This window comes from Carassius auratus, chromosome 1, assembly GCF_003368295.1.
Source record: "Carassius auratus strain Wakin chromosome 1, ASM336829v1, whole genome shotgun sequence".
In the NCBI taxonomy this organism is placed as follows: Eukaryota; Metazoa; Chordata; class Actinopteri; order Cypriniformes; family Cyprinidae; genus Carassius; species Carassius auratus.
The window spans coordinates 7,065,211-7,088,677 of record NC_039243.1 but is presented as its reverse complement, the minus strand read 5'-3'; the positions used below and the strand labels follow the sequence as shown (position 1 = coordinate 7,088,677).

Sequence of the window (23,467 nt, the reverse complement as noted above, 5' to 3'; positions counted from 1 at the left end):
CTTATCTGAGCCACAAAATTCAATTCAATTCAAAATCAAGTTTATTTTTGGAGCTTGGAGCTTGTGTAAATCCTAGTGGCAAAACATAGAAACAAAATAGAGACATCATTAGCATAGCTGCTCATCCAACAAAGTAAAATTATTTTAACTCAAGCTAATGAATAAGAATGCACATTTGATCAGATGCAGCTACACTCATAATTTAAGAGATACATTATTTGAATGCTTGGCGAAAGAGATGCGTTTTTAATCTAGATTTAAACAGAGATAGTGTGTCTGAACCCCGAACATTATCAGGAAGGCTATTCCAGAGTTTGGGAGCCAAATGTGAGAAAGCTCTACCTCCTTTAGTGGACTTTGCTATCCTAGGAACTACCAAAAGTCCAGCATTTTGTGACCTTAGGGAGCGTGATGGGTTGTAGCGTGGTAGAAGGCTAATTAGGTACGCAGAAGCTAAACCATTTAGGGACCTATAGGTAAGTAATGATAATTTGTAACTGATACAGAACTTAATAGGTAGCCATTGCAGAGACTGTAAAATTGGGGTAATATGATCATATTTTCTTGACCTCGTAAGGACTCTAGCTGCTGCATTTTGGACTACCTGTAGCTTGTTTATTGAACAAGCAGGACAACCACCTAGAAGTGCATTACAATAGTCCAGTCTAGAGGTCATAAATGCATGAACTAGCTTTTCTGCAACAGAAACAGACATCATGTGTCGTAGCTTTGCAATGTTTCTAAGATGGAAGAATGTAGTTTTTGTAACATGGGAAATATGATTTTCAAAAGACAAATTGCTGTCTAATATAATACACATATTTCTGACTGTAGATGAAGTAACAGTACATCCGTCTAGTTGCAGATTGTAATCTACAAGATTCTGTGTAGTGTTTTTGGTCCAATAATTAATATCTCTGTCTTATCCGAATTTAATTGGTGAAAATTATTTGTCATCCAATCTTTTACATTTTTAACACACTGTTAGCTTAGATAATTGAGAAGTTTCATCTGGTCTCGTTGAGATATATAGCTGAGTATCATCAGCATAACAATGGAAGCTAATTCCTTATTTTCTAATAATATTACCAAGGGGCAACATGTATATTGAAAATAGAAGGGGACTTAGGACGGATCCTTGTGGCACTCCATATTTTACTGATGATAAATGAGATGACACACCATTTAAGTACACAAAATGGTAGCGATCGGACAGGTAGGATCTAAACCAACTTAGACCCTGCCCTTGAATACCTGTATAGTTTTGTAATCTATCTATGAGTATGTCATGATCTATGGTGTCGAACGCAGCACTAAGATCAAGTAAGACTAGAAATGAGATGCTGCCTTGATCTGATGCAAGAAGCAGGTCATTTGTAATTTTAACAAGTGCAGTTTCTGTGCTATGGTGGGGCCTGAAACCCGACTGAAATTCTTGATACAGATAATTTTTGTGCAGGAAGGTGCTCAATTGAGCAGACACAACATTTTCTAAAATTTTAGACATAAATGGAAGATTTGAAATAGGCCCATAATTTGCCAGTACACTAGGATCTAGTTTTGGTTTCTTAATAAGAGGCTTGATAACCGCCAGCTTGAATGGTTTTGGGACATGACCTAAAGATAACGTTGAGTTAATGATATTGAGAAGCAGTTCTTCAGCTACAAGTAACAACCCTTTCAGTAATTTAGTGGGTACAGGATCTAATAAACATGTTGTTGGTTTAGATACAGTGATAAGTTTATTTAGTTCTTCCTGTCCTATATGGTAAGGTATTAGCCCAGATATGATTGGTTGACGTCATGCCAGCCTGGGAACCTATCAGTGTTCCTACTCCATCATTGGTTAAAATGGTTTAAATCCAATGAACCTATCAGGGTTGGGATTGATCCTATTAAAAAGGTAATGGTTTGATTTACTCAAGATGCATCATCCTGGGTACTAGATCATTGTGGAAAGTCATGGATAAAGGATAGGGTTTGTTGCATCTCCCTGTTGGTGTCGCAAGTAGGCCTTTTTCTGCATGCTAGCAGCCGTGGTCTCGTGTGGTAAGCAACCATGCGTTTTGCTACATTGGAATTCTCTCTCGGAGGTGTAACTACACTTCCAGGGATTTCCAGTACCTTGGTTAAAGATGAATGTACATCAGTATGACTGCACTGCTGCTTTGGTTTTAGTGTTTGTTGTGTAACCATTTAACTGTTGTGATATGAATGTCTTAGTTTATACCAGTTAATTATGTGATTTATGAGTAGGAACTTTTAAAGCGGGGGTTTTATACTTTCAGTGTGTCCACTTGGGGTAGTGTGGTGTTTGGCCAATTGTATTCCTTTCACAATTGAGTGGTTTGTGGTATGATGTGAGGTGATAATCCAAAAGGCCCCTGCTGGTGATTTTTCTCCTCCTGGTCATTTTGTAACTAGTAGACTTGTGTATTAGGCATGTTTTACATTTAAACAAATGTTTGAACCATTACAGTTGTGTGTGTATATAAATTGGAAGTGTTTTATACTATCTGTCTCCATGCTCACCCTGCCTGTTGGCCACGAACCTGTGTGCCCTTTCGTAGGGCTGTTATGTCCCGGTATATTCCGGGTGGTGTAGTCGATGTATATCCACTTTTGGTGGGTCCTCTCCACTACCTGACCGCTTCTTGCCACATATGGTTGTAAAGCACTGCAGTTTATCTATGGGTGCGATGGATGAAACTGAAGTGTTAGACGCTGTAGAATCTGCATTCGCTATTGTATTTCTAATGTTATCTATTTTATCAGTGAAGAAATTCATAAAGTCATTACTATTTAACATTGGTGGGATATTTGAATCAGGTGGCATCTGGTAATTTGTTAATTTAGCCACTGTGCTAAATAAAAACCTTGGATTGTTTTGGTTATTTTCAATGAGTTTGTGTATATGCTCTGCCCTCGCAGTTTTTAGAGCCTGTCTATAGCTGGACATACTGTTTTTCCATGCAATTCTAAAAAACTTCCAAGTTAGTTTTTCTCCATTTGCGTTCAAGACTACGAGTTTCTTTCTTGAGAGAGTGAGTATTATTGATATACCATGGCACAGTACGTTTTTCTCTAACCTTTTTTCAATTTGATGGGGGCAACAGCTTCTAATGTATTAGAGAAAATAGTGTCCATGTTGTCAGTCATTTCGTCTAATTCATGTGTATTTTGGGGTACAAATAGCAGTTGATATACAGTATTGTTCAAAATAATAGCAGTACAATGTGACTAACCAGAATAATCAAGGTTTTTAGTATATTTTTTATTGCTACGTGGCAAACAAGTTACCAGTAGGTTCAGTAGATTGTCAGAAAACAAACAAGACCCAGCATTCATGATATGCACGCTCTTAAGGCTGTGCAATTGGGCAATTAGTTGAAAGGGGTGTGTTCAAAAAAATAGCAGTGTCTACCTTTGACTGTACAAACTCAAAACTATTTTGTACAAACATTTTTTTTTTTTTTTTTCTGGGATTTAGCAATCCTGTGAATCACTAAACTGATATTTAGTTGTATGACCACAGTTTTTTAAAACTGCTTGACATCTGTGTGGCATGGAGTCAACCAACTTGTGGCACCTCTCAGCTGTTATTCCACTCCATGATTCTTTAACAACATTCCACAATTCATTCACATTTCTTGGTTTTGCTTCAGAAACAGCATTTTTGATATCACCCCACAAGTTCTCAATTGGATTAAGGTCTGGAGATTGGGCTGGCCACTCCATAACATTAATTTTGTTGGTTTGGAACCAAGACTTTGCCCGTTTACTAGTGTGTTTTGGGTCATTGTCTTGTTGAAACAACCATTTCAAGGGCATGTCCTCTTCAGCATAGGGCAACATGACCTCTTCAAGTATTTTAACATATGCAAACTGATCCATGATCCCTGATATTCGATAAATAGGCCCAACACCATAGTAGGAGAAGCATGCCCATATCATGATGCTTGCACCTCCATGCTTCACTGTCTTCACTGTGTACTGTGGCTTGAATTCAGAGTTTGGGGGTCGTCTCACAAACTGCCTGTGGCCCTTGGACCCAAAAAGAACAATTTTACTCTCATCAGTCCACAAAATGTTCCTCCATTTCTCTTTAGGCCAATTGATGTGTTCTTTGGCAAATTGTAACCTCTTCTGCACATGCCTTTTTTTAACAGAGGGACTTTGCGGGGGATTCTTGAAAATAGATTAGCTTCACACAGACGTCTTCTAACTGTCACAGTACTTACAGGTAACTCCAGACTGTCTTTGATCATCCTGGAGGTGATCATTGGCTGAGCCTTTGCCATTCTGGTTATTCTTCTATCCATTTTGATGGTTGTCTTCTGTTTTCTTCCACGTCTCTCTGGTTTTGCTCTCCATTTTAAGGCATTGGAGATCATTTTAGCTGAACAGCCTATCATTTTTTGCACCTCTTTATAGGTTTTCCCCTCTCTAATCAACTTTTTAATCAAAGTACGCTGTTCTTCTGAACAATGTCTTGAACGACCCATTTTCCTCAGCTTTCAAATGCATGTTCAACAAGTGTTGGCTTCATCCTTAAATAGGGGCCACCTGATTCACACCTGTTTCTTCACAAAATTGATGACCTCAGTGATTGAATGCCACACTGCTATTTTTTTGAACACATCCCTTTCAACTAATTCAACTAATTGCCCAATTGCACAGCCTTAAGAGCGTGCATATCATGAATGCTGGGTCTCATTTGTTTTCTGAGAATCTACTGAACCTACTGGTAACTTGTTTGCCACGTAGCAATAATAAAATATACAAAAAACCTTGATTATTCTGGTTAGTCACATTGTACTGCTATTATTTTGAACAATACTGTAGATCAGGCAGGTTATTCGCAAATCTGTCTTTGGTGGCTGGAACAATAGCTCTGCCCAGACGGTAACGCTGAGACATCTAGTTAATATCAGTGATACGCAGCATGCACTATACAAGGAAATGGTCTGTAATATCATCACTTTGAGGTACAATATCTATAGCAGTAAGATCGATTCCATGAGATATAATTAAACCTAGTGTATGATTAAAACGATGAGTGGGCCCGGTGACATTTTGCTTGACTCCAAAAGAGTTTATTAGGTCAATAAACACAACTCCTAACGTATCATTTGTATTATCAACGTGAATATTAAAATCTCCCATGATTAGCGCCTTACCAACTGTAACTAGAAGGTCTGAGAGGAAATCTGCAAATTCTTTTAGGAATTCTGTATATGGCCCTGGTGGTCTATACACAATAGCCAGAGCAAGAGATACATTAGATTTCTTTTGCATGTCTGACAGTGTAACATTTAGCAGAAATATTTCAATAGAGTTAAACCTGTATCCTGTTTTCTGGGTAACATTGAGAATATAACTATATATTGTTGCAACACCTCCGCCACGACCAGTCTGACAGGGCTCATGCTTATAACAGTAGTTTGGTGGAGTAGACCCATTTAGACCAAAATAATCATTTGGTTTTAGCCAGGTTTCAGTCAAGCAGAGTACATCAAAACTATTATCTGTGATCATTTAATTTACAATAACTGCTTTGGGTGTGAGTGATCTAATATTTATGAGCCCAAACTTTAAAAATAGTTTTTGTTAATTTACTTTACATGTTTCTGGTTTAATCACGATAAGATTTTTTTCTAGATCCTACATTATATTTATATTTTGACCTCACTATTCGGGGAACAGACACAGTCTTAATAGTTTTTACAGCGCAAGTACTTTTATCAGCGGCTGGAACAAAACTCATCATAATAGTTATTTGAGAATTTCCTTACTAGTCACATGGAGCGAAGTGTCCTGGAGATGTTGTCAGAGAGCAGCTCCGCTCTGACTCTGCTGGGGTGCAATCCATCAGGGCTCTCGTCGGCCTTCAGGATCCCGGGTATCTGCGCAGAAACATCAAGAACACGAGCACCAGGGAAACAATGAGTGTGCACTTTACCTTCGGCTAACGTAGCACGGATGTGTCGGACGATGGAGTCTCCGATGATCACAGCGTCGCGTCCTGTCTCGCGGAGGGGAGCAAAGCGGTTCCGGATGGAGATCTCGAAGACAGGAGGGGGAGAAGTCGTCGCCCGGGGCCTGCCTAGCGTCCTCCGCTGTGGATGCACCCTGTCCTTGGTGTCCCGGCGCCGGAGTGAAGTTAGCTGCAACCACGCCGCTGATGCTAATGGGCTATAAGCTAATAGCGGACCCGGGAGATCAAAATAAAACTAGTGATAGCGAGGCACTCTGATTGTTTTTGTTGTAGAATACAAAAGAGGATATATTCACATGTTATATAAACGGAAACAATGGTGTATAAAATTGATTTTTAAGTTAAAAATAGTTGAAAAAATGGCTCTTTTTAAATATTTAGTCAGTTTTAAGAAGCCAGCTTGGGGGCATCTCAGTTTATCCTGGAAAAAATCACTGGGAGGAATGATAAGGTGAGATTTGTAGTCAAATAAATAAAACTCCGATAGCACACACCAATATCTGAGTTTGAATTATTCTGAAATATTGATTATTACCTCATTTGTCGTGTGTGGACTATATTCCATAAGATTGCACAAATCCCTCAGCTTAGACAGTGACTATTTTGGATTTACCTTTAGTACAAAGTGTGTGTGTGTGTAAAGCTACGTTGACTTATGTTATTCATACAATACCTACTCGCAAATAAACATAAAAAAAGACCTTCTATCACGCTGTTCTTAATTAAAATAGCCAAAATTTCTGCAACCATTATAAACAACAAGGGAGAGCTTCCACATCCTTGCCTTATTCCTTTTCCAATATTAAATATTTTACAAGACCCTTGTCCCAAAGACACAAAACTATTTATATCAGAATACAGCATATGTATAATATCTTTGAATTTGTCACCAAAACCAAAATAATGAAGTGTTTTTAAAATAAATTCATGCTCAACAGAGTCAAAGGCCTTAAAAAAATCAAGGAAGAGTATAAAACCATCACAATCATTTAAATCACTATAGTCTAATCAATCCATAACAAGTCTAATGTTATTATGAACGACTCTTCCTTTTATAAAGCCTGACTGTCTCACGTATTATGTCTGCTATCCCTTTTTTAAGTCTAGGGGCAATGGATCGTGAAAATATTTTATAATTTGTGTTTAGTAGAGTAATCAGTCTTAAATTGTCTAGTTGCCATTTGCCTTTCCCCGGCTTTGGGATCAGAGTAATTACACCCTGTTTCATAGTAGTCATCAATTCAACACGCTAAGAGTCAATTGGCTTCACGCTGAAGCACGCTGCGGAGCATCATCAGCTCCTTGGTTCTCTAGTCAGACCGTCTGAAAGAAACTGTTTTCGGTTCAGTGTACTGATGATCCGAAGACCGATGCAACCGGTTCTTGACTCAAGAACAACAACCACTCTAAATAGTACATGCTGCAGTTCAGTATCATTAGAACTAATGTTCTGTTTACTACAAACTCAATTTGTGAATGTGTCATCATTAACTATAAATACAGTACAGATATTTCACAAATCATCCCTTAATTCTATTAAACAGAGTCTTTAAAGTCTTAATTATTGTCCAACTTCCCTGAAAACCCCCTTGGCCTAAACATAATCTACAATATAAAGATTAGAAACATTCATCTTAAAAATAAAAAAGCATGCACAGTATCATCAGTTCATCGGTTCTCAAATCGGACACGTCCGACAGAAACGATTCTTGGTTCAGTGTACTGGTGATCCGAAAACCAATGCAACCTGTTCTTGACTCGGGAACAATTACTGCTCCAGCAGTGGGCGTGTTCGTTCGTCATCTGGCTCGGCTCAGTGTTCATCTTCAGTTCGGTCTACACAGCATTTCATTCAGTGTACTGTTTGAATAAATGAATTACTCCGGGATATTGGTTTATTCTGACTCCGAGGCAGTGTCAGTCACGTTAAAAAATGTAACAGCTTAAGTAATTTGTGGATTAATGCTTATTGGAGACCCGAATCGTTTCAAACGATTCAGTGAACTGGTTCAACCGGTTCACTAAGAAGAAACGGTTAAATTGAACAATTCGTTCGCGAACCGGACATCACTACTACAGAATGGAGGAGCTCAAATTTTGTAATTACTTAATATACTTAAAATTCACTCACTATGACTTTTTTTGCACGCTGTAGTTTTACTGGGTTGATTATGCAAAACATGTTTGATAATAATCAGGGCTGCCCCGATTTGTGTGCGAGCAGATCGGGAGGTGCAAGATTCAATCGGTGTACAACTCACACTACCAAATAATCCGCCCCGAACATTAGGACAGATCCAGATGCTAGTCAAAATGTTTGCTCCGTTTCTTGTGAGGGGGAAATTGGGGCTAAATCGGGGCTAAAAATCCTGTAGTGTGAGCCAGGCTTATCTAGCCTATTTAGTTGATGTTTCTCAATTCCAAGAACACAAAGAACAGACTTGTGTGTTCCCAGGCTACCTCGAAAGAACAAACTTGGAAGAATACAGGAACACAGAATGCATCTTTGTGAGAACTGAGATGCGCTGTGATCTTGTTGATCGAGTCCGAGAACATTATGAGCAAGACACAATAAATAACATCACAAACTATGTCATATTAAAACGTTTATTTCAGATCGATCGTCTTTCATAGACATACATGATAGGAAATGTGTGCGTGGTTGGTGTAGGCCAGAATATGTTGATTAAAAAGCTAAAAATTGTATATAGCCTTCAATATAATGCACAGAAGAAGAATAAAATAACATTAGCCTGTAACTCGCCATGTCCCTGAAATGATTGTTTTGCTAAATTAAGCTGATCTTTGGGCTAACATACGAACAACCCACTACATTTAATTTATGAATTGGGTTGATTATTCAGAGTGGGAGGATCAGGTCTTGAGATGAATTATGAATTAAATAATTTTTGAAAATGTGATTATTTCATATAATCAGAGTATGAGAAAGGAAATTAAAAGGATGTATCAGTATTGTTTTAATTTATATAACATGACAAGACAATTATTGTTACATATAATTATCTGTCATGCAGTTGATAAATGACACCGCAGTAGACTAATGTGTCTGCTGTGTGCCATTTACATTTTTATGAAACTTTATTTATTTTTTACTACATTGCAAAGCATAGACGTTTCCTCCCCTTTATTAAAAAAAATATGCTGCTCCTCGTTATTTTTAAAGTGAAGTAATCAAGACACTTTTATTTCTACCGGTCAGTGATGATTCTAAAAATAACATACCTGTAATCTGTTGCTGTAGTAACGAATATCATGCGAATTGTGCTCTTATTTTAGTGCAGTTGTCTCACAGTGGTCAAATATTGAGATAAACCTTATAAAGTATCATCTATTTTTATTATATATATATATACTGTATATTAAATTGGTATCTTCTCCGATACCCATTTTGTGAACATTATCGAGCCGATTCTTTTCAATCAGCTATACTGAATGAATGATTCAGGAAATTCTATGCTTAATGTGGCTTAATGTGGCTTAATGCAATAAAACAGTCTTTTTAAAACACCAAACTCAGTAAATACATGAATAATAAAGCATTCTATTCAGACAAGGAGATGAGTCCGGAATAAGAATGCAATGCGTTTAAAGAGCCAGTAAGATGAAAATTCTAAGCTTCCTATCACTGTTTATAAGTCCTGTACAACAGGTTTAAATCCATGCAAGGTTAAAAAACATTGTCATTTTGTCAAAATATCATTTTACAAATTTACCTCAATTCTCAGAGATCCCCAAACGGTTCGCACAAAGCTGTTCAAAAGATTCTGTTTCCTTAAACCCCACCTTTCGGTAGCATATCACTGTAAAACCCGACAAGTAACTTAACTCAAACCATTTGAGTAAACAGATATCCTTAAAAACCTGACAAATTAGGTTTACTCAAACCGTTTGAGGAAACAGATTGCCTTAAACCATTTAAGTACTCTGAACTTAATTCAGTTGAGTTCACTGAAAGAAGATTTACATTGCAATTAAATAATTAAGTGATTAACTGAGTGATAATTGAGCATTAGTGATGAACACCTGCTGTTAACAAACAGAATTAATGAAGAAAAGAGAGAAAGGAACTACAGCTGACTTCAGACACAGCTTCACTAAAACCTGACAAGTTATGTTAACTCAAACCATTTGAGGAAACCGACTGCCTTAAACCATTTAAGTTTTAAAACTAACAGTTATAAGTACTCTTTACTTAATTCAGTTGAGTTCAGAAAAGAAGCTATACATTGCAATTAAGTAATTAAATGATTAACTAAGTGCTGATTGAGAATTAGTGATGAATAGCTGCTGTTAACAAACAGAATCACTGAAGAAAAGAGAAACACAAGAACTACTACAACTGACTTCAGACAAAGCCTTAGATGAAATCAACTGAAATAAAATACATGAAATCTCTCAAGATCTGATTAAACAACCCCACAAACAGCATCAGCAGCTCCACTTATTAATAACCAGACTGACTTTATTTCTGTCAGACGTCTACAGAAGATCTTATTGAGAATGAACTAAGGTTTAGATGTTGATTTATTGTTTCATTTTAAGTAACCATGTTAGAGATCACTGTTTGTATTAGTTGGGCTCTTGACCCTTGATTTCTGTCTTAGTCTTTTGTTTCTCTTTTCTTCAGTGATTCTGTTTGTTAGCAGCAGCTGTTCATCACTAATTCTCAATCAGCACTTAGTTAATCAATTAATTACTTAAATGGAAAGTTTTAAAACTTACATGGTTTAAATCAAGGCAATCTGTTTACTCAAACGGTTTGAGTAAAGTTTACTTATCGGGTTTTACAGTGTACTGTGTTCTGATTGGTCAACTGACATAGTCAGTTCGTAAAACGAAATGCCCATAGCTCACCTTCGGATGTTTTTAGATAGGGTATTATTACAGTACATAAATACCATGGCATCTATTTTGCCTTATCAATATGAGCCAGAATCTGAAGAGGAAACAGACGAAGTCGTTCAACCGGCCAAAAACGATGACACACACTAACATTTTCATACTCATGTAAGCATGTACAGTAGGTGGTCAGCCTTTCTGGGGCTTACCGCCGCGGCAGTGCCGCATGGTAACTGTAATTCAGTCGAGTGTTAAAATCATTCGCGAAACTACCGCCATGTGGCGCAAAGGGACGGATTGCGAAATGAATGTAATTGTAAAATGAGATAAAAGAAGGAAGTAAAACAACAATAACATTATGATATAACATTGTAACATTTAAATTTTTTTTTTTTTACAATTTGTTATTTTTTTAAATGTAGGATAGTCTTAGACTACAGTCTACTAAACAAAAATTAAAAGAAGACCTTAACACAAAGGATCATATGCATGCTATTTTTATTAAACAGTAAATAAATATAAGGCCTATATATATATATATATATATATATATATATGCTAAATGTTTTAATTTCATTTTCATTTCGATTCATTCTTGGTTTAAAAAAATCTTAAGGTTCCATATGCAGAGCGAAATGGGAACGGTCCAGCATTTAGCAATAATTAGTATTAACTCTGTTATTATTCTTGATTTTTCAAACTACCAGCATTTTTAAATTATGCCTTATGTGTGACCAAAAATTAAGTATTATTTGTTTCAGCTGTTTGATCGCTGGTGCCTCGTGCACATATTCACTGGAAACAGCAGTTGTTCACCAGACATTCGGCGTGAGCACTTTGACATATTGTTAATTATGATTTTTTTTTTTTTTCATCGATACTGAAACGCACACAGCCTATTTACCTCATGAATAATAGTTAAGCTTCAAATGGGCAACATCACAAATATGGAAACGTTTGATTTCTCCCGATTGAGAAAGCCCAAGCTTACCTTATGCTTTTAAATTATTATTATTATTATTATTATTATTATTATTATTATTATTATTATTATTATTATTATTTATTACTAAGCCTATATTATTATATACTGCAATTATATTTATCCACTAGAATTATATATTTTAATTATTGTTTTGTTCTGATAAATTTGTTAAATTTAAAGGATTTGTTGTAAAATATTTTCTAATAGCCTATTTTTTTCCTCTCACAAACTGATTTATTTTTTAGCGTGTTTAAAAAAAAACATGTAGCCAGCGCCGCCGCTCCCACCACGCGCATCACGCACTGAATGATAAAGAACTATATTAAAACTTGTTTTGTAAAATTTCTTCGTCATTTGAATAATGATTTAAAAATCGGTTTAAATCATAAATCAGATTTTTTTTTCTAAAAACAAAAAACCTTTTTTTTAGGCCATATGATATTACCCTACTTTAAAAGCAAGTAAAGAAGGTTCACTTTAAAATGACTTTAGTTCTCAATTACTAAAGCTTTTTTTTACATCGTGTGAATGTTGTTGATTATAATGAGAGAACTTGCGTTTAATCGTGAGGACGTTTTATTAATTCTTTAGAGTTTCAAAGATTTAATCGTGCCGGTTTAATTTTATTAGTTTCTTGTTTTAGGCAAATTAGGCCTAAATAATGGGAACGAAATTATACACTGCTTCACATTTAAACATGCAACAATTTCTTAATCAGTTTACAGACAAATGTCTTTTTCCCAATAGGTTATGTCAAAATAAAGGGCAGGTAACGAATAACAAAAATGCATGTTGTTTTATTAAAGGAAAAAATATATTTATATTTAAAATATAAATTAAAATATAGGCATAATATATTAAAATATTGACATTTTGCATATTAACTGATGTAGCCTACCCCCCTAAAATAGGCTACCACTTTTAATGCTCGGATGCAAAGTAAACCACAATTTATTTCGAATAATAGAACGCATAATTAATATAATATAAATAATACTGCACACCTTTTAAATGTGTCCAATCTAAAATATGGTTTAATACCATGTAGCTTAGAAAATATAAGCACAGACTCTTTCTCTTTCTCATTCTAAGAAATGCATATAATTTCATGAATACCAAACTTTCTTCTGTGAGTATTAAATATTAAATATATTAAATATTTAAACTATAGTGTTTTTCTTTCATTTTCCGTGACTGAAGCAGTCAAATGTAACACATCAGTGAGGCAAAACTGACGTCTATTTGCGAAAATGTGCTTTGATGCGCTTGTTTGATAACTTGTGGTTAAAGCGCCACTCAGCGGTCAAAGGCTGCAAATGCACTTTACACCGCCGCCGCGGCGGTAGGTGTGGCGTTAAAAGCGGCGTTTTAGATGTCTACTTAGTGTACATAACCAAACTGAGCACACAACTTCAAGGTAAACAATGCGTTAGCATTAACATATAGTGCTAGCGTGACATACTGATAAGATGCTCGGGAGAAAACAAACACATAACTTCACAATCATACTTACAGGTTGTGATTCGGAGATGCTTGTTGGTCCAAATAAAGTTGGTAATGAACCCTCTTTTATGGCCAAACGCTTTGAAAATCCTGCCTTGAACTCACCGAGATTAGAAAAGCAGTCATCAGTGAAATGTTGTGAACACTCTGGTATTGTGGAAAAATGAATTTTAGCCATTGGTTCTTCTGATCTTCATTCTTTGTCAGTGAAAATAAAACAAACTTGCCTTTACAATTAAAAACACACTGTCTCCTCGACATGATGCTATCACACCAACTACTAACCAGAGCGTCTGTGTGGGGGGTGGGGCAGGTCAGAGTTCCGTTTCTCCCAAGACGGTAGGCAGAGATTATTATACAAAGTGTTCTCGTTACGTACAAAGAGATGGGCAAAAGATTAAAATCTATAACGACTTGTTTCAGCGATTCAGAGTCGACTCCTTACTTTAAAAGCCAATAACTTTATATATCATGTACTTTTTGGTTTAATTACTCTGCACATTGTTTACACTGATGGACAGCTACATCATACACTGTAATATAGGTACTTTTTGATTTCCCATCTGTGTGGCTCTTTAATAGAAAGCCATTACCCTAAAAGGAAAACGCTTAATGTGGCCTAATGGATTAAAATGTGTTTTAAAAAGAGCAAACTCAGTATTATAACATTTTTAATAAAACATTATATTTACAGACAAGCAGGTTACGGGAGGAAAATGCATAACACATAATTAAACTTGTTGCGTTCGCATTCTGGCATTCAAAGCTTTGGGCTCTGCTCTCATGGAGAACGTTTATTTATATAGCATATTATATTTCAGATGAACTAGAAACAATGTTTAATTTATAAAGTTTTATTTTGAAATGTAATTCAGTAACAATTGGTTGAAGCCACAGCCAATGGTGAAAGTTTTTGAGAAGGGAAACCAAGCCCCATTTTGGAGGTTTAGCCCAATTTTGGAGTTTACGCCCCATTTTGGAGATCTCCGGTCTGCTGTTATACCAACTTGGAACTGCACAGCGTTTTTAGGTTTTTAAACAACCTACTCCGTCCTACACCAACTACGCACATATTTCCTATCATGTATGTCTGTGAAAGACGATCAAACCAATCAGAGAAAATATAGCGCAGCCACGCCTCTATCTGCAGGCGGCAGCTGGGTGTACTTGTCTGTACTTGTGTTCTTGAGTATTGGAATTGAACTTTGACTCTTAATGATGATGTAGAGCGAGAACACGAGGGAACAACCTGAGAAAGGCCAGAGTCAGTATAATGTTACAGCAGATAACGTCAGTATTTCACGTTAGATAGCTTAAGCAAATACACACCAGCACTATATCCACCAAGGGACAACTCAATAGTGAGCTATTACAAAGTTATTTATGCAAACAGCAAGTAAAAACTTACTGGTAACTTCTGTGGGCAGATTGTCTCTGATTGGTCAAATTTTGTCATCACTCACCTGAGAAATTTATGTCCCTCCAATGAAAGTCAATTCACCAAAACTTTTCACGTTGTATGGGGAATTTACAGCCAAAACCCAAGGACCAGGTGTAGTAATGAAGACAGGGAGTCAGAGATGCATTCAATTAAAGAACAATTTACTGAAGAACATGTAACCCACACCTACTCTGATTGGTTCAATCGTCTTTCACAGACATAAATTATAGGAAATGTGTGCGTAGTTGGTGTAGGACGGAGAATGCGGTTTAAAAAGCTAAAAACCCTGTACAGTTTTATAAAGCCTTCATAATGCACAGAAGAAATAGAAAAAAAAAAAAAAACATTAGCCTGTAACTCACCATGTCCCTGAAATGATTGTTTTGTTAAATTAAGCTGATCTTTAGGCTAACATATGAATATAGTAAATTAATTGGGTTGATTATCCACAGTAAGACGATCAGGTCTTCAGATAGAATAATAAATTATGAATTAAATAATTTCAGAAAATTGGATTCTTTCATATCATCAGAGTATGAGTAAGGAAAATGAAAGGGGTGTATCATTACTGTTTTAATTTATATAGCATGACAAGACAATTATTGTTACATATAATTATCTGTCATGCAGATGATAAATGACACTGCAAAAGTCTAATGTGTCTGCCAATTCAATTTTTATGAAACTTTTAATTTTCTTTACTACATTGCAAAACATAGACTTTTTCTCCCCTTTATTTCAGGAAAATATGCTGCTCCTCGTTATTTGAAAGTGAAGAAATCAATAAACTTTTATTTCTATCGAACAGTGATGATTCTGAAAGGACATACCTGTAAACCGTTGCTATAGTAACGAACACAATTTCATGATAATTGTGCTCTTATTTTAGTGCAGTCTCACAGCCACTGTCAAATATTGAGATAAACCTTATAAATTGGTATCTTCTCCGATATCCATTTTGTGACCATTGAGCCGATTCTTTTCAATCAGCTGGAATGATTCGGGACATTCTACGTTTAATGTGGCTTAATGCATTTAAACAGTGTTTTTAAAAGACCAAACTCAGTAAACAAATTAATAATAAAGCATTATATTCACTGACAAACAGAGTCCAGAATAAGAATGCAATGTGTTTAATTACATGTTAAGCGTTTTCCTCCCATCGAAAACCATTAGACTAAAAGGAAAACGCGTAATGTGGCGTAATGCATTAAAACGTGTTTTAAAAAGACCCAACTCAGTAAACATTTTTAATAACACATTTTATTTACAGACAAGCAGGTTATGGGTGGAAATTAAACGCTTTGTGTTCGTATTCTGTGCTCATAGTTGCTTGTCTGTGAATAGAATGCTTTTTTAATAATTTGTTTACTGAGTTTGGTCTTTTTAAAACACTGTTTTAATGCATACAGCCACGTACTTTCTGTCACGTATGGTGATACAAAAAGCACGGGAGAGATCCAAATGCTGGTAAACAGGTTTATTAGGGGCAATCCAAAAGAGTAAACAGTCCAGGCAGGGTCAAAACCAGAAAATCCAAAACATAAACACAAACACAAACACATGGGAAAAGCAGACTCAGGAATGTACCATACATACGACAAGGACTCCATGACAAAGACTCAAACAGACCGGGTATAAATACACAGAAGGATAATGGGGAAACAGGAGACAGGTGGGGAACAATCAATTAACTGAAACAAGGAGGAAGGTGACCAAATAAGGGAACAGGAAGTGATGAGATGACAGACACCGTGGGAACGGAGGACACCTAGTGGACACCCAGGGAACATAACCCAGACACTGTGACACTTTCATGTTAAGCGTGCTTTTAGAATGTCCCAATTATTCATTTTTTAATTAATCTGGTCAAGAAGACTAATTTTGCAGCAGCTAACTTCTCTTGATTCAATAAATTAGACATAGTGAGTCAAGTTGACAATAAAAAACTGCATTATAGTAAAGGCTTTGTAAAACTGTACAGCGTTTTTAGCTATTTAAACAGCATTCTCCGTCCTACACCAACTACGCACACATTTCCTATCATGTAAGTCTATGAAAGACGATTGAACCAATCAGAGTAGGTGTGGGGCGGGGCTGCACGTGAAACCCCACCCCAGGTGCAGCCCCGCCTCGATCTGCAGGCTGCAACCGGGTGTACTTGGTTTCATCAGCAGAAGTGCACTTTTAATTGCATACGTCAGCAAAATTCTGATTGGTCCAAAACCTAGATAAACTTAGACAGTTTCCACATATGGACGTAAACTATATGCACATTTTCTGATGACTATTTTGGAGACAAGTGATCAGAGGTCAGACACCATACATCTCTCCAGAGACATATATCTGATACACTGGACAATAGCAGTGAAACATATGTCCTGAGACTGTCTGAGCTTCTCCCTGTCTAGACACTAATACAAATGGGCAGAGAAACACGGGGCATGCACTGAAAAAAAAAACAAGTAAATTTATTTAATTTTTATTTGGCAAGTTTTTGCACAAGAATTTTTCAAGTAAATTTAACACATTTGGAAATTAAAGCTGCTGTAGGGATCTTTTGACGCTCTAGCGGTTAATAAACAGAACTGCTTGCGTCTTGCGGAAGAACATCGTAGCCGGAACTACTTCTCTCTGTTTATGTCTATGAAGAATCACAAAGGTACTGGGTTACTCCGCCGCGGTACCCCCGAAGCAATCTAAAATAGTCAGAATATAAATACTTATTATAGGTGCACCCTAGTGATTCAGGACAAGCCAAAAACACGGTTTGGAAAATGGATTCATGGTGTACTCGCTTATTATATACATTTTTCTACATTTTGAACACAAACAAAGTTACGGACCGCAGCTCTGATTGGTTATTTTTTACCGGGAGCGATGGAGTTTCTGCAAATGGCAATTGGACCACTGGGAGGAGCCAAGGAGCTTGATTTTTTTCACAGATTATCTGTCTCATATTCCACTGTCAGGACATAATGACAGGTTTAACAAATATGTAAAAAATATTTTTTTACAAAAGTTCCCTACAGCACCTTTAAGTAAATCTACTTAACTAAGTTAAGTAAAACAAACAAAAAAATGAATAAGTACATGTAACTTCACCTGTTAAATTTTATTGAGTAAATTTAAATTAAATTATATTAAATTAACTCATTTAGCAGACACTTTTATCCAAAGCGACTTACAGTGCATTCAGGCTATCAATTTTCTCCTATCATGTCTTCCCGGTGAATCAAACCCCCAACCTTGTGCTTAATTGTTAACGCAATGCTCTACCACTTGAGCTACAGAAACACTGTATAATAATGTATAATAATATAATAATAATATTTATTTATTTATTTATTTTCTGTGTTTCAAGCTGACATTTACACAAATAATTTCTTATCAATATTTGCTAAGAAAAAACTTTAAATCCCCCAAATAAACATTTAAAATATTAATTGTCCTTTTAGATAGTGACATTGAATAGACAACACAAATAAAGTGCCCTTTAAAAACGTTAAAGTTGTATGTTTTAATTCTATGACTCTCCTCATTAATTCAACACATTCTTGTATTCTGTCTGGAATATATTTCTAGCCTCGCCATCACATCTTTCTCTTCAAAGGGATATTTCACCCAAAAATGAAAATTCTCTCACCATTTACTGAACCTCTGTCATCCCAGATGTTTATGACTTTCTTTCTTCACAAGAACACATGCAAAGATTTTTAGTCCATTTACTGAAAGGGCACAGGACCACTTCAGAAACCACACAAAGTGAACATGACGGTCAAGAATAAAATATTGATATTTCTATTTTTCAGTTTCACTTAAGAAGACAGTGATTCATTAACAGGGGTTGCATGAGTTACTGTCATTCCCTTTGAGAATAGTTTTTGAAGTGTCTTTTTTGGATGTCCCATACACTTGCATTATATAAAGATAGTCATTCTTCTGTATTGTCTGTCAGAAAAAAGTACTTCTACTTTTTTAATACTTGAGTACAATTTAAAGTTGTACTTTTTTACTTTTACTCAAGTATGCTTTTGACCAGCTACTTGAACTTTTGAGTAAATTGAGTAAAATTTTCACTGAGTGCTTGTAGTTTCAATTCACTAAAATGTTTGAGTACTTTTTACACCTCTGTTAAACTGTGATGTTTGCTATATGTGTGATATGACAAAATTTCTGGGAAAACTGGAGTGAACATGATGCACAGAGAACAATTACATTCTGACAGATTGGATTAAATTAAGGTTGATTACCAGTATTACTTCAGTCCTTATGCAGCTTTGCCCTGGCATTAAATTGATATGTGTTCCTGTAGCTCAGCTGGTAGAGCACTGCACTAGCAAGCAAGCAAGCGCAAGGTTGGGGGTTTGATTCCCCAGGAACGCATGATATATAAAAATTGATAGTCTGAATGCACTGTAAGTCGCTTTGTATAAAAGCGTCTGCTAAATGCATACATTTAATTTAATTTTAATGAATGAAGAAACAGTGTTAGATAAAGACGTATGAATCAAAGTCAGAAAACAAATTGAGTAAAATAATATTGATAACTGCAGAGACAACAGAATAATTTGGAATTCACTAATACAGTAGTATTAAACACATTTTTAGATCCCAGAGAGATTAATGATTTGTTTTTGTTCAAACAAAAAACAGATGATGATGATGACTATTACACAGACTCTGAAGAGATTGTGTCACGTACGCGGTTCCCTGAGAGTTGGCTTTGGGAGGAGATTGATCTATGTGTCAGATGGTGAGTAGGAGACATTCAGACAAGTCTTAGACAAGTCACTGGCAGTGAATAAACATCATGATCTCAGCTGACTTGAGCTGATGACCTCCGACGACAAAGAGCAAGCATTGTTTCTCAATTATCTTTGATATTATCCATTTTATTTTTAGATCAACAACATGAAATGACATCCATTAATGTCAAGATGTTAGTAGGAAAGCAGTAGTGGTATACAACAGTATTCCATCAGCTTATATTCAGAAAACATCTGAATCGTGTCCCTTGTAAGACATAATTCCTCCAGGCTGCCCAGCTTATGATGTTTTATTAGGCTGACATGAATTTAGATATTAAACAAGTGTTAGAAAATGTACTTCAACAGTTTCTGTTAATACTGGTATTTTCGGGTATATATATATATATATATATATATATATATATATATATATATATATATATATATATATATATATATAATATTTCAGTCCAACACCAGCCACAGAAAAAGTGATCTTCCTGGTACAGTCTATCACTACCTGGCAGATCTTGGCTGTCAGTCTGTCACCAACACTTGGTAAGGAGAAGCTTCAAACACACAATACATGCTCTGAAAAACCAGGAGCTGCTGTTTTAAATCCTTCTGTGTGTCTGTGTTCCTCCTCAAAGGCATCTGTGTGGCAGAACCTGAGGAGATGGTTGTTTTTAAGCATCTTTTCATTGACCTAAAGATGCCTTACTCAGCTGTGCGCGGCGAACAACTGGAAATCAGGGCCATTATTCACAACTACACCCCAAAGAAGCAGAAGGTGGAATACTTAATAATATAAAAAATTAATTCAGTTTGTATGCACATTATAGTCATGTGGATGGTAGAAAACATTTCTGCTTGAATCAAATCATCTAATGACAGCATGCATAGATCCTGAGACTCATTTGAGGTTTTTGAGCTGCTTGTGACTCAAACTGAAGAAACGTGTAGGATACTGTCCTGTGCTGAAACAGAAATATATCCCATCATCACACATTTCATGTTAAGCGCATATGCATTTATTTTGGAGGAAGTTTCATCTAATATATTAAATGATTTGAGTCTCATTTTATTATTTTATCCAGGTGCGTGTGGAGTTCATGGAGACAGAAGATGTTTGCAGCTTTGCCAGTAAGAAAGGCAAATACAGAACAACAGTATCTGTTGATAGAGACTCCAGTATATCAGTTTCATATGTGATTATTCCCATGACGCTGGGAAATCACATGATCGAGGTGAAAGCTTCAGCATATGATGCCATCTACTCTGATGGAGTGAGAAAGATGCTGAAGGTGGTGGTACGTCTAATGGGAATCAGTGACTGTCACATTTGTCATTTGTTTTATTTGATTTGGTTATTTGTTAATAATATAATTATTCATATATGCTTATATTTTCAAGAGATACACTAGAGCATCATGGGTAGTTAACTCTCTCTGTCTTTCAGTCTGAGGGTGTGCTGATTCCAGTACACAGAGGAAATGTGGAGCTCAATCCTGTTAAGAACGGTGAGATTTACTGTGAACATAATACAATAACACAATAACATCACTGTGTTACACTGCCATTATACAACGCTGCAGACATTACACTTCTAGATATATATGATTTTTTTTTCATGAATATCATTAGTTTTAGCCAATCCAGAGATCACATTAAACTTCTGCTCTTTTCTTGCTCAGTACTCAACAAAACCATACAAAATATTATTAGCTCGTGGCTCATGACTCTTTCTCCGTCTTGCTGTTCTTCCCTGTTTCTCTTCTCATATGGATCAGGGGAAAAAACAATAGGTTTTAAATCTGTCATACCAGCTGATCGTCTTCCAGACACACCTGCTTCAATGTACATCTCAATTACTGGTAAGAAAAAAAGATGCTTTCAAGAATGTGTAGTGATTATTTCTTTATTTATTCTCTATTTATTTCAGGGGATGAAGTCTATATCTATAGTTGTAATGTCCATGGCATTTTTTATAGTCCCTGTATGAGGATTCTCTCACAGTACTTATTTCTGGGGCTCCTTTGTAATAGTTGCAGTTCTGTCATTCAATTCAATTCAAGTTTATTTGTATAGCGCTTTTTACAATACAAATTGTTACAAAGTAACTTTACAGAAAATTATGTTTCTACAATATTTAGTAGTAGCTAGTAGTTTCTGCACGTTTGACAGGATTTTATAAAAAAAAAATAAAAATAAAAAATAATAATACAAGTCGTAGTCAGCTAGACGATGAACTATCAATATTATTAATTAATAGTTATTATATTATGCAGTCACACATGTAGCAATAATTGTTAGTTCTGTTTGTTGATTCAAGGTTAGCATCATCTGAGGTCCTCTGAGGGTCAGCATCATCTCTTCTCAGGTGTTCTGGATCCAGACTGGAGCTTGTGTAAATCCTAGTTACCACAGGATGTAAATCCTGTGGCAAAACATAGAAACAAAATAGAGACATCATTAGCATAGCTGCTGATCCAACAAAGTAAAATTAGTTTAACCCAAGCTAATGAATAAAAATGCACATTTTATCAGATGCAACTACACTCACAATTTAAAAGATACATTATTCGAATGCTTGGCAAAAGAGATGCGTTTTTAATCTAGATTTAAACAGAGAGAGTGTGTCTGAACCCCGAACATTATCAGGAAGGCTATTCCAGAGTTTGGGAGCCAAATGTGAGAAAGCTCTACCTCCTTTAGTGGACTTTGCTATCCTAGGAACTACCAAAAGTCCAGCGTTTTGTGACCTTAGGGTGCGTGATGGGTTGTAGCGTGGTAGAAGGCTAGTTAGGTACGCAGGAGCTAAACCATTTAGGGCCTTATAGGTAAGTAATGATAATTTGTAACTGATACGGAACTTAATAGGTAGCCAGTGCAGAGACTGTAAAATTGGGGTAATATGATCATATTTTCTTGACCTCGTAAGGACTCTAGCTGCTGGATTTTGGACTATCTGTAGCTTGTTTATTGATGAAGCGGGACAACCACCTAGAAGTGCATTACAATAGTCCAGTCTAGAGGTCATGAATGGATGAACTAGCTTTTCTGCATCAGAAACAGATAACATGTTTCGTAGCTTGGCAATGTTTCTAAGATGGAAGAATGCAGTTTTTGTAACATTGGAAATATGATTTTCAAAAGACAAATTGCTGTCTAATATAACACCCAGATTTCTGACTGTAGAGGAAGTAACAGTACATCCGTCTAGTTGCAGATTGTAATCTACAAGATTCTGTGTAGTGTTTTTTGGTCCAATAATTAATATCTCTGTCTTATCCGAATTTAATTGGAGAAAATTATTTGTCATCCAATCTTTTACATTTTTAACACACTCTGTTAGCTTAGATAATTGGGAAGTTTCATCTGGTCTCGTTGAGATATATAGCTGAGTATCATCAGCATAACAGTGGAAGCTAATTCCGTATTTTCTAATAAAATTACCAAGGGGCAACATGTATATTGAAAATAGAAGGGGACCTAGGACGGATCCTTGTGGCACTCCATATTTTACTGATGATAAATGAGATGACACCCCATTTAAGTAAACAAAATGGTAGCGATCGGACAGGTAGGATCTAAACCATCTTAGAGCCTGGCCTTGAATGCCTGTATAGTTTTGTAATCAATCTATGAGTATGTCATGATCTGTGGTGTCGAACGCAGCACTAAGATCAAGTAAGACTAGAAATGAGATGCAGCCTTGATCTGACGCAAGGAGCAGGTCATTTGTAATTTTAACAAGTGCAGTTTCTGTGCTATGGTGGGGCCTAAAACCTGACTGAAATTCTTCATACAGATCATTTTTATGCAGAAAGGTGCTCAATTGAGCAGACACAACTTTTTCTAAAATTTTAGACATAAATGGAAGATTTGAAATAGGCCTATAATTTGCCAGTACACTAGGATCTAGTTTT

The 23,467-nt window shown here is 36.0% G+C and overlaps 1 protein-coding gene across 1 annotated transcript in view; it reads left to right on the top strand.

Moving 5' to 3' along the window:
* The window catches only part of LOC113049880 (complement C3-like), a 52,913-nt gene that overhangs the window by 8,116 nt on the left and 21,330 nt on the right, over positions 1 to 23,467 (top strand). The window contains exons 17-22 of the mRNA XM_026212635.1: positions 19,444 to 19,543; positions 20,008 to 20,096; positions 20,189 to 20,328; positions 20,636 to 20,848; positions 20,998 to 21,058; positions 21,329 to 21,412. Of these exons, the coding sequence (XP_026068420.1) occupies positions 19,444 to 19,543; positions 20,008 to 20,096; positions 20,189 to 20,328; positions 20,636 to 20,848; positions 20,998 to 21,058; positions 21,329 to 21,412 (687 nt within the window). The remainder of the gene's footprint in view (positions 1 to 19,443; positions 19,544 to 20,007; positions 20,097 to 20,188; positions 20,329 to 20,635; positions 20,849 to 20,997; positions 21,059 to 21,328; positions 21,413 to 23,467) is intronic.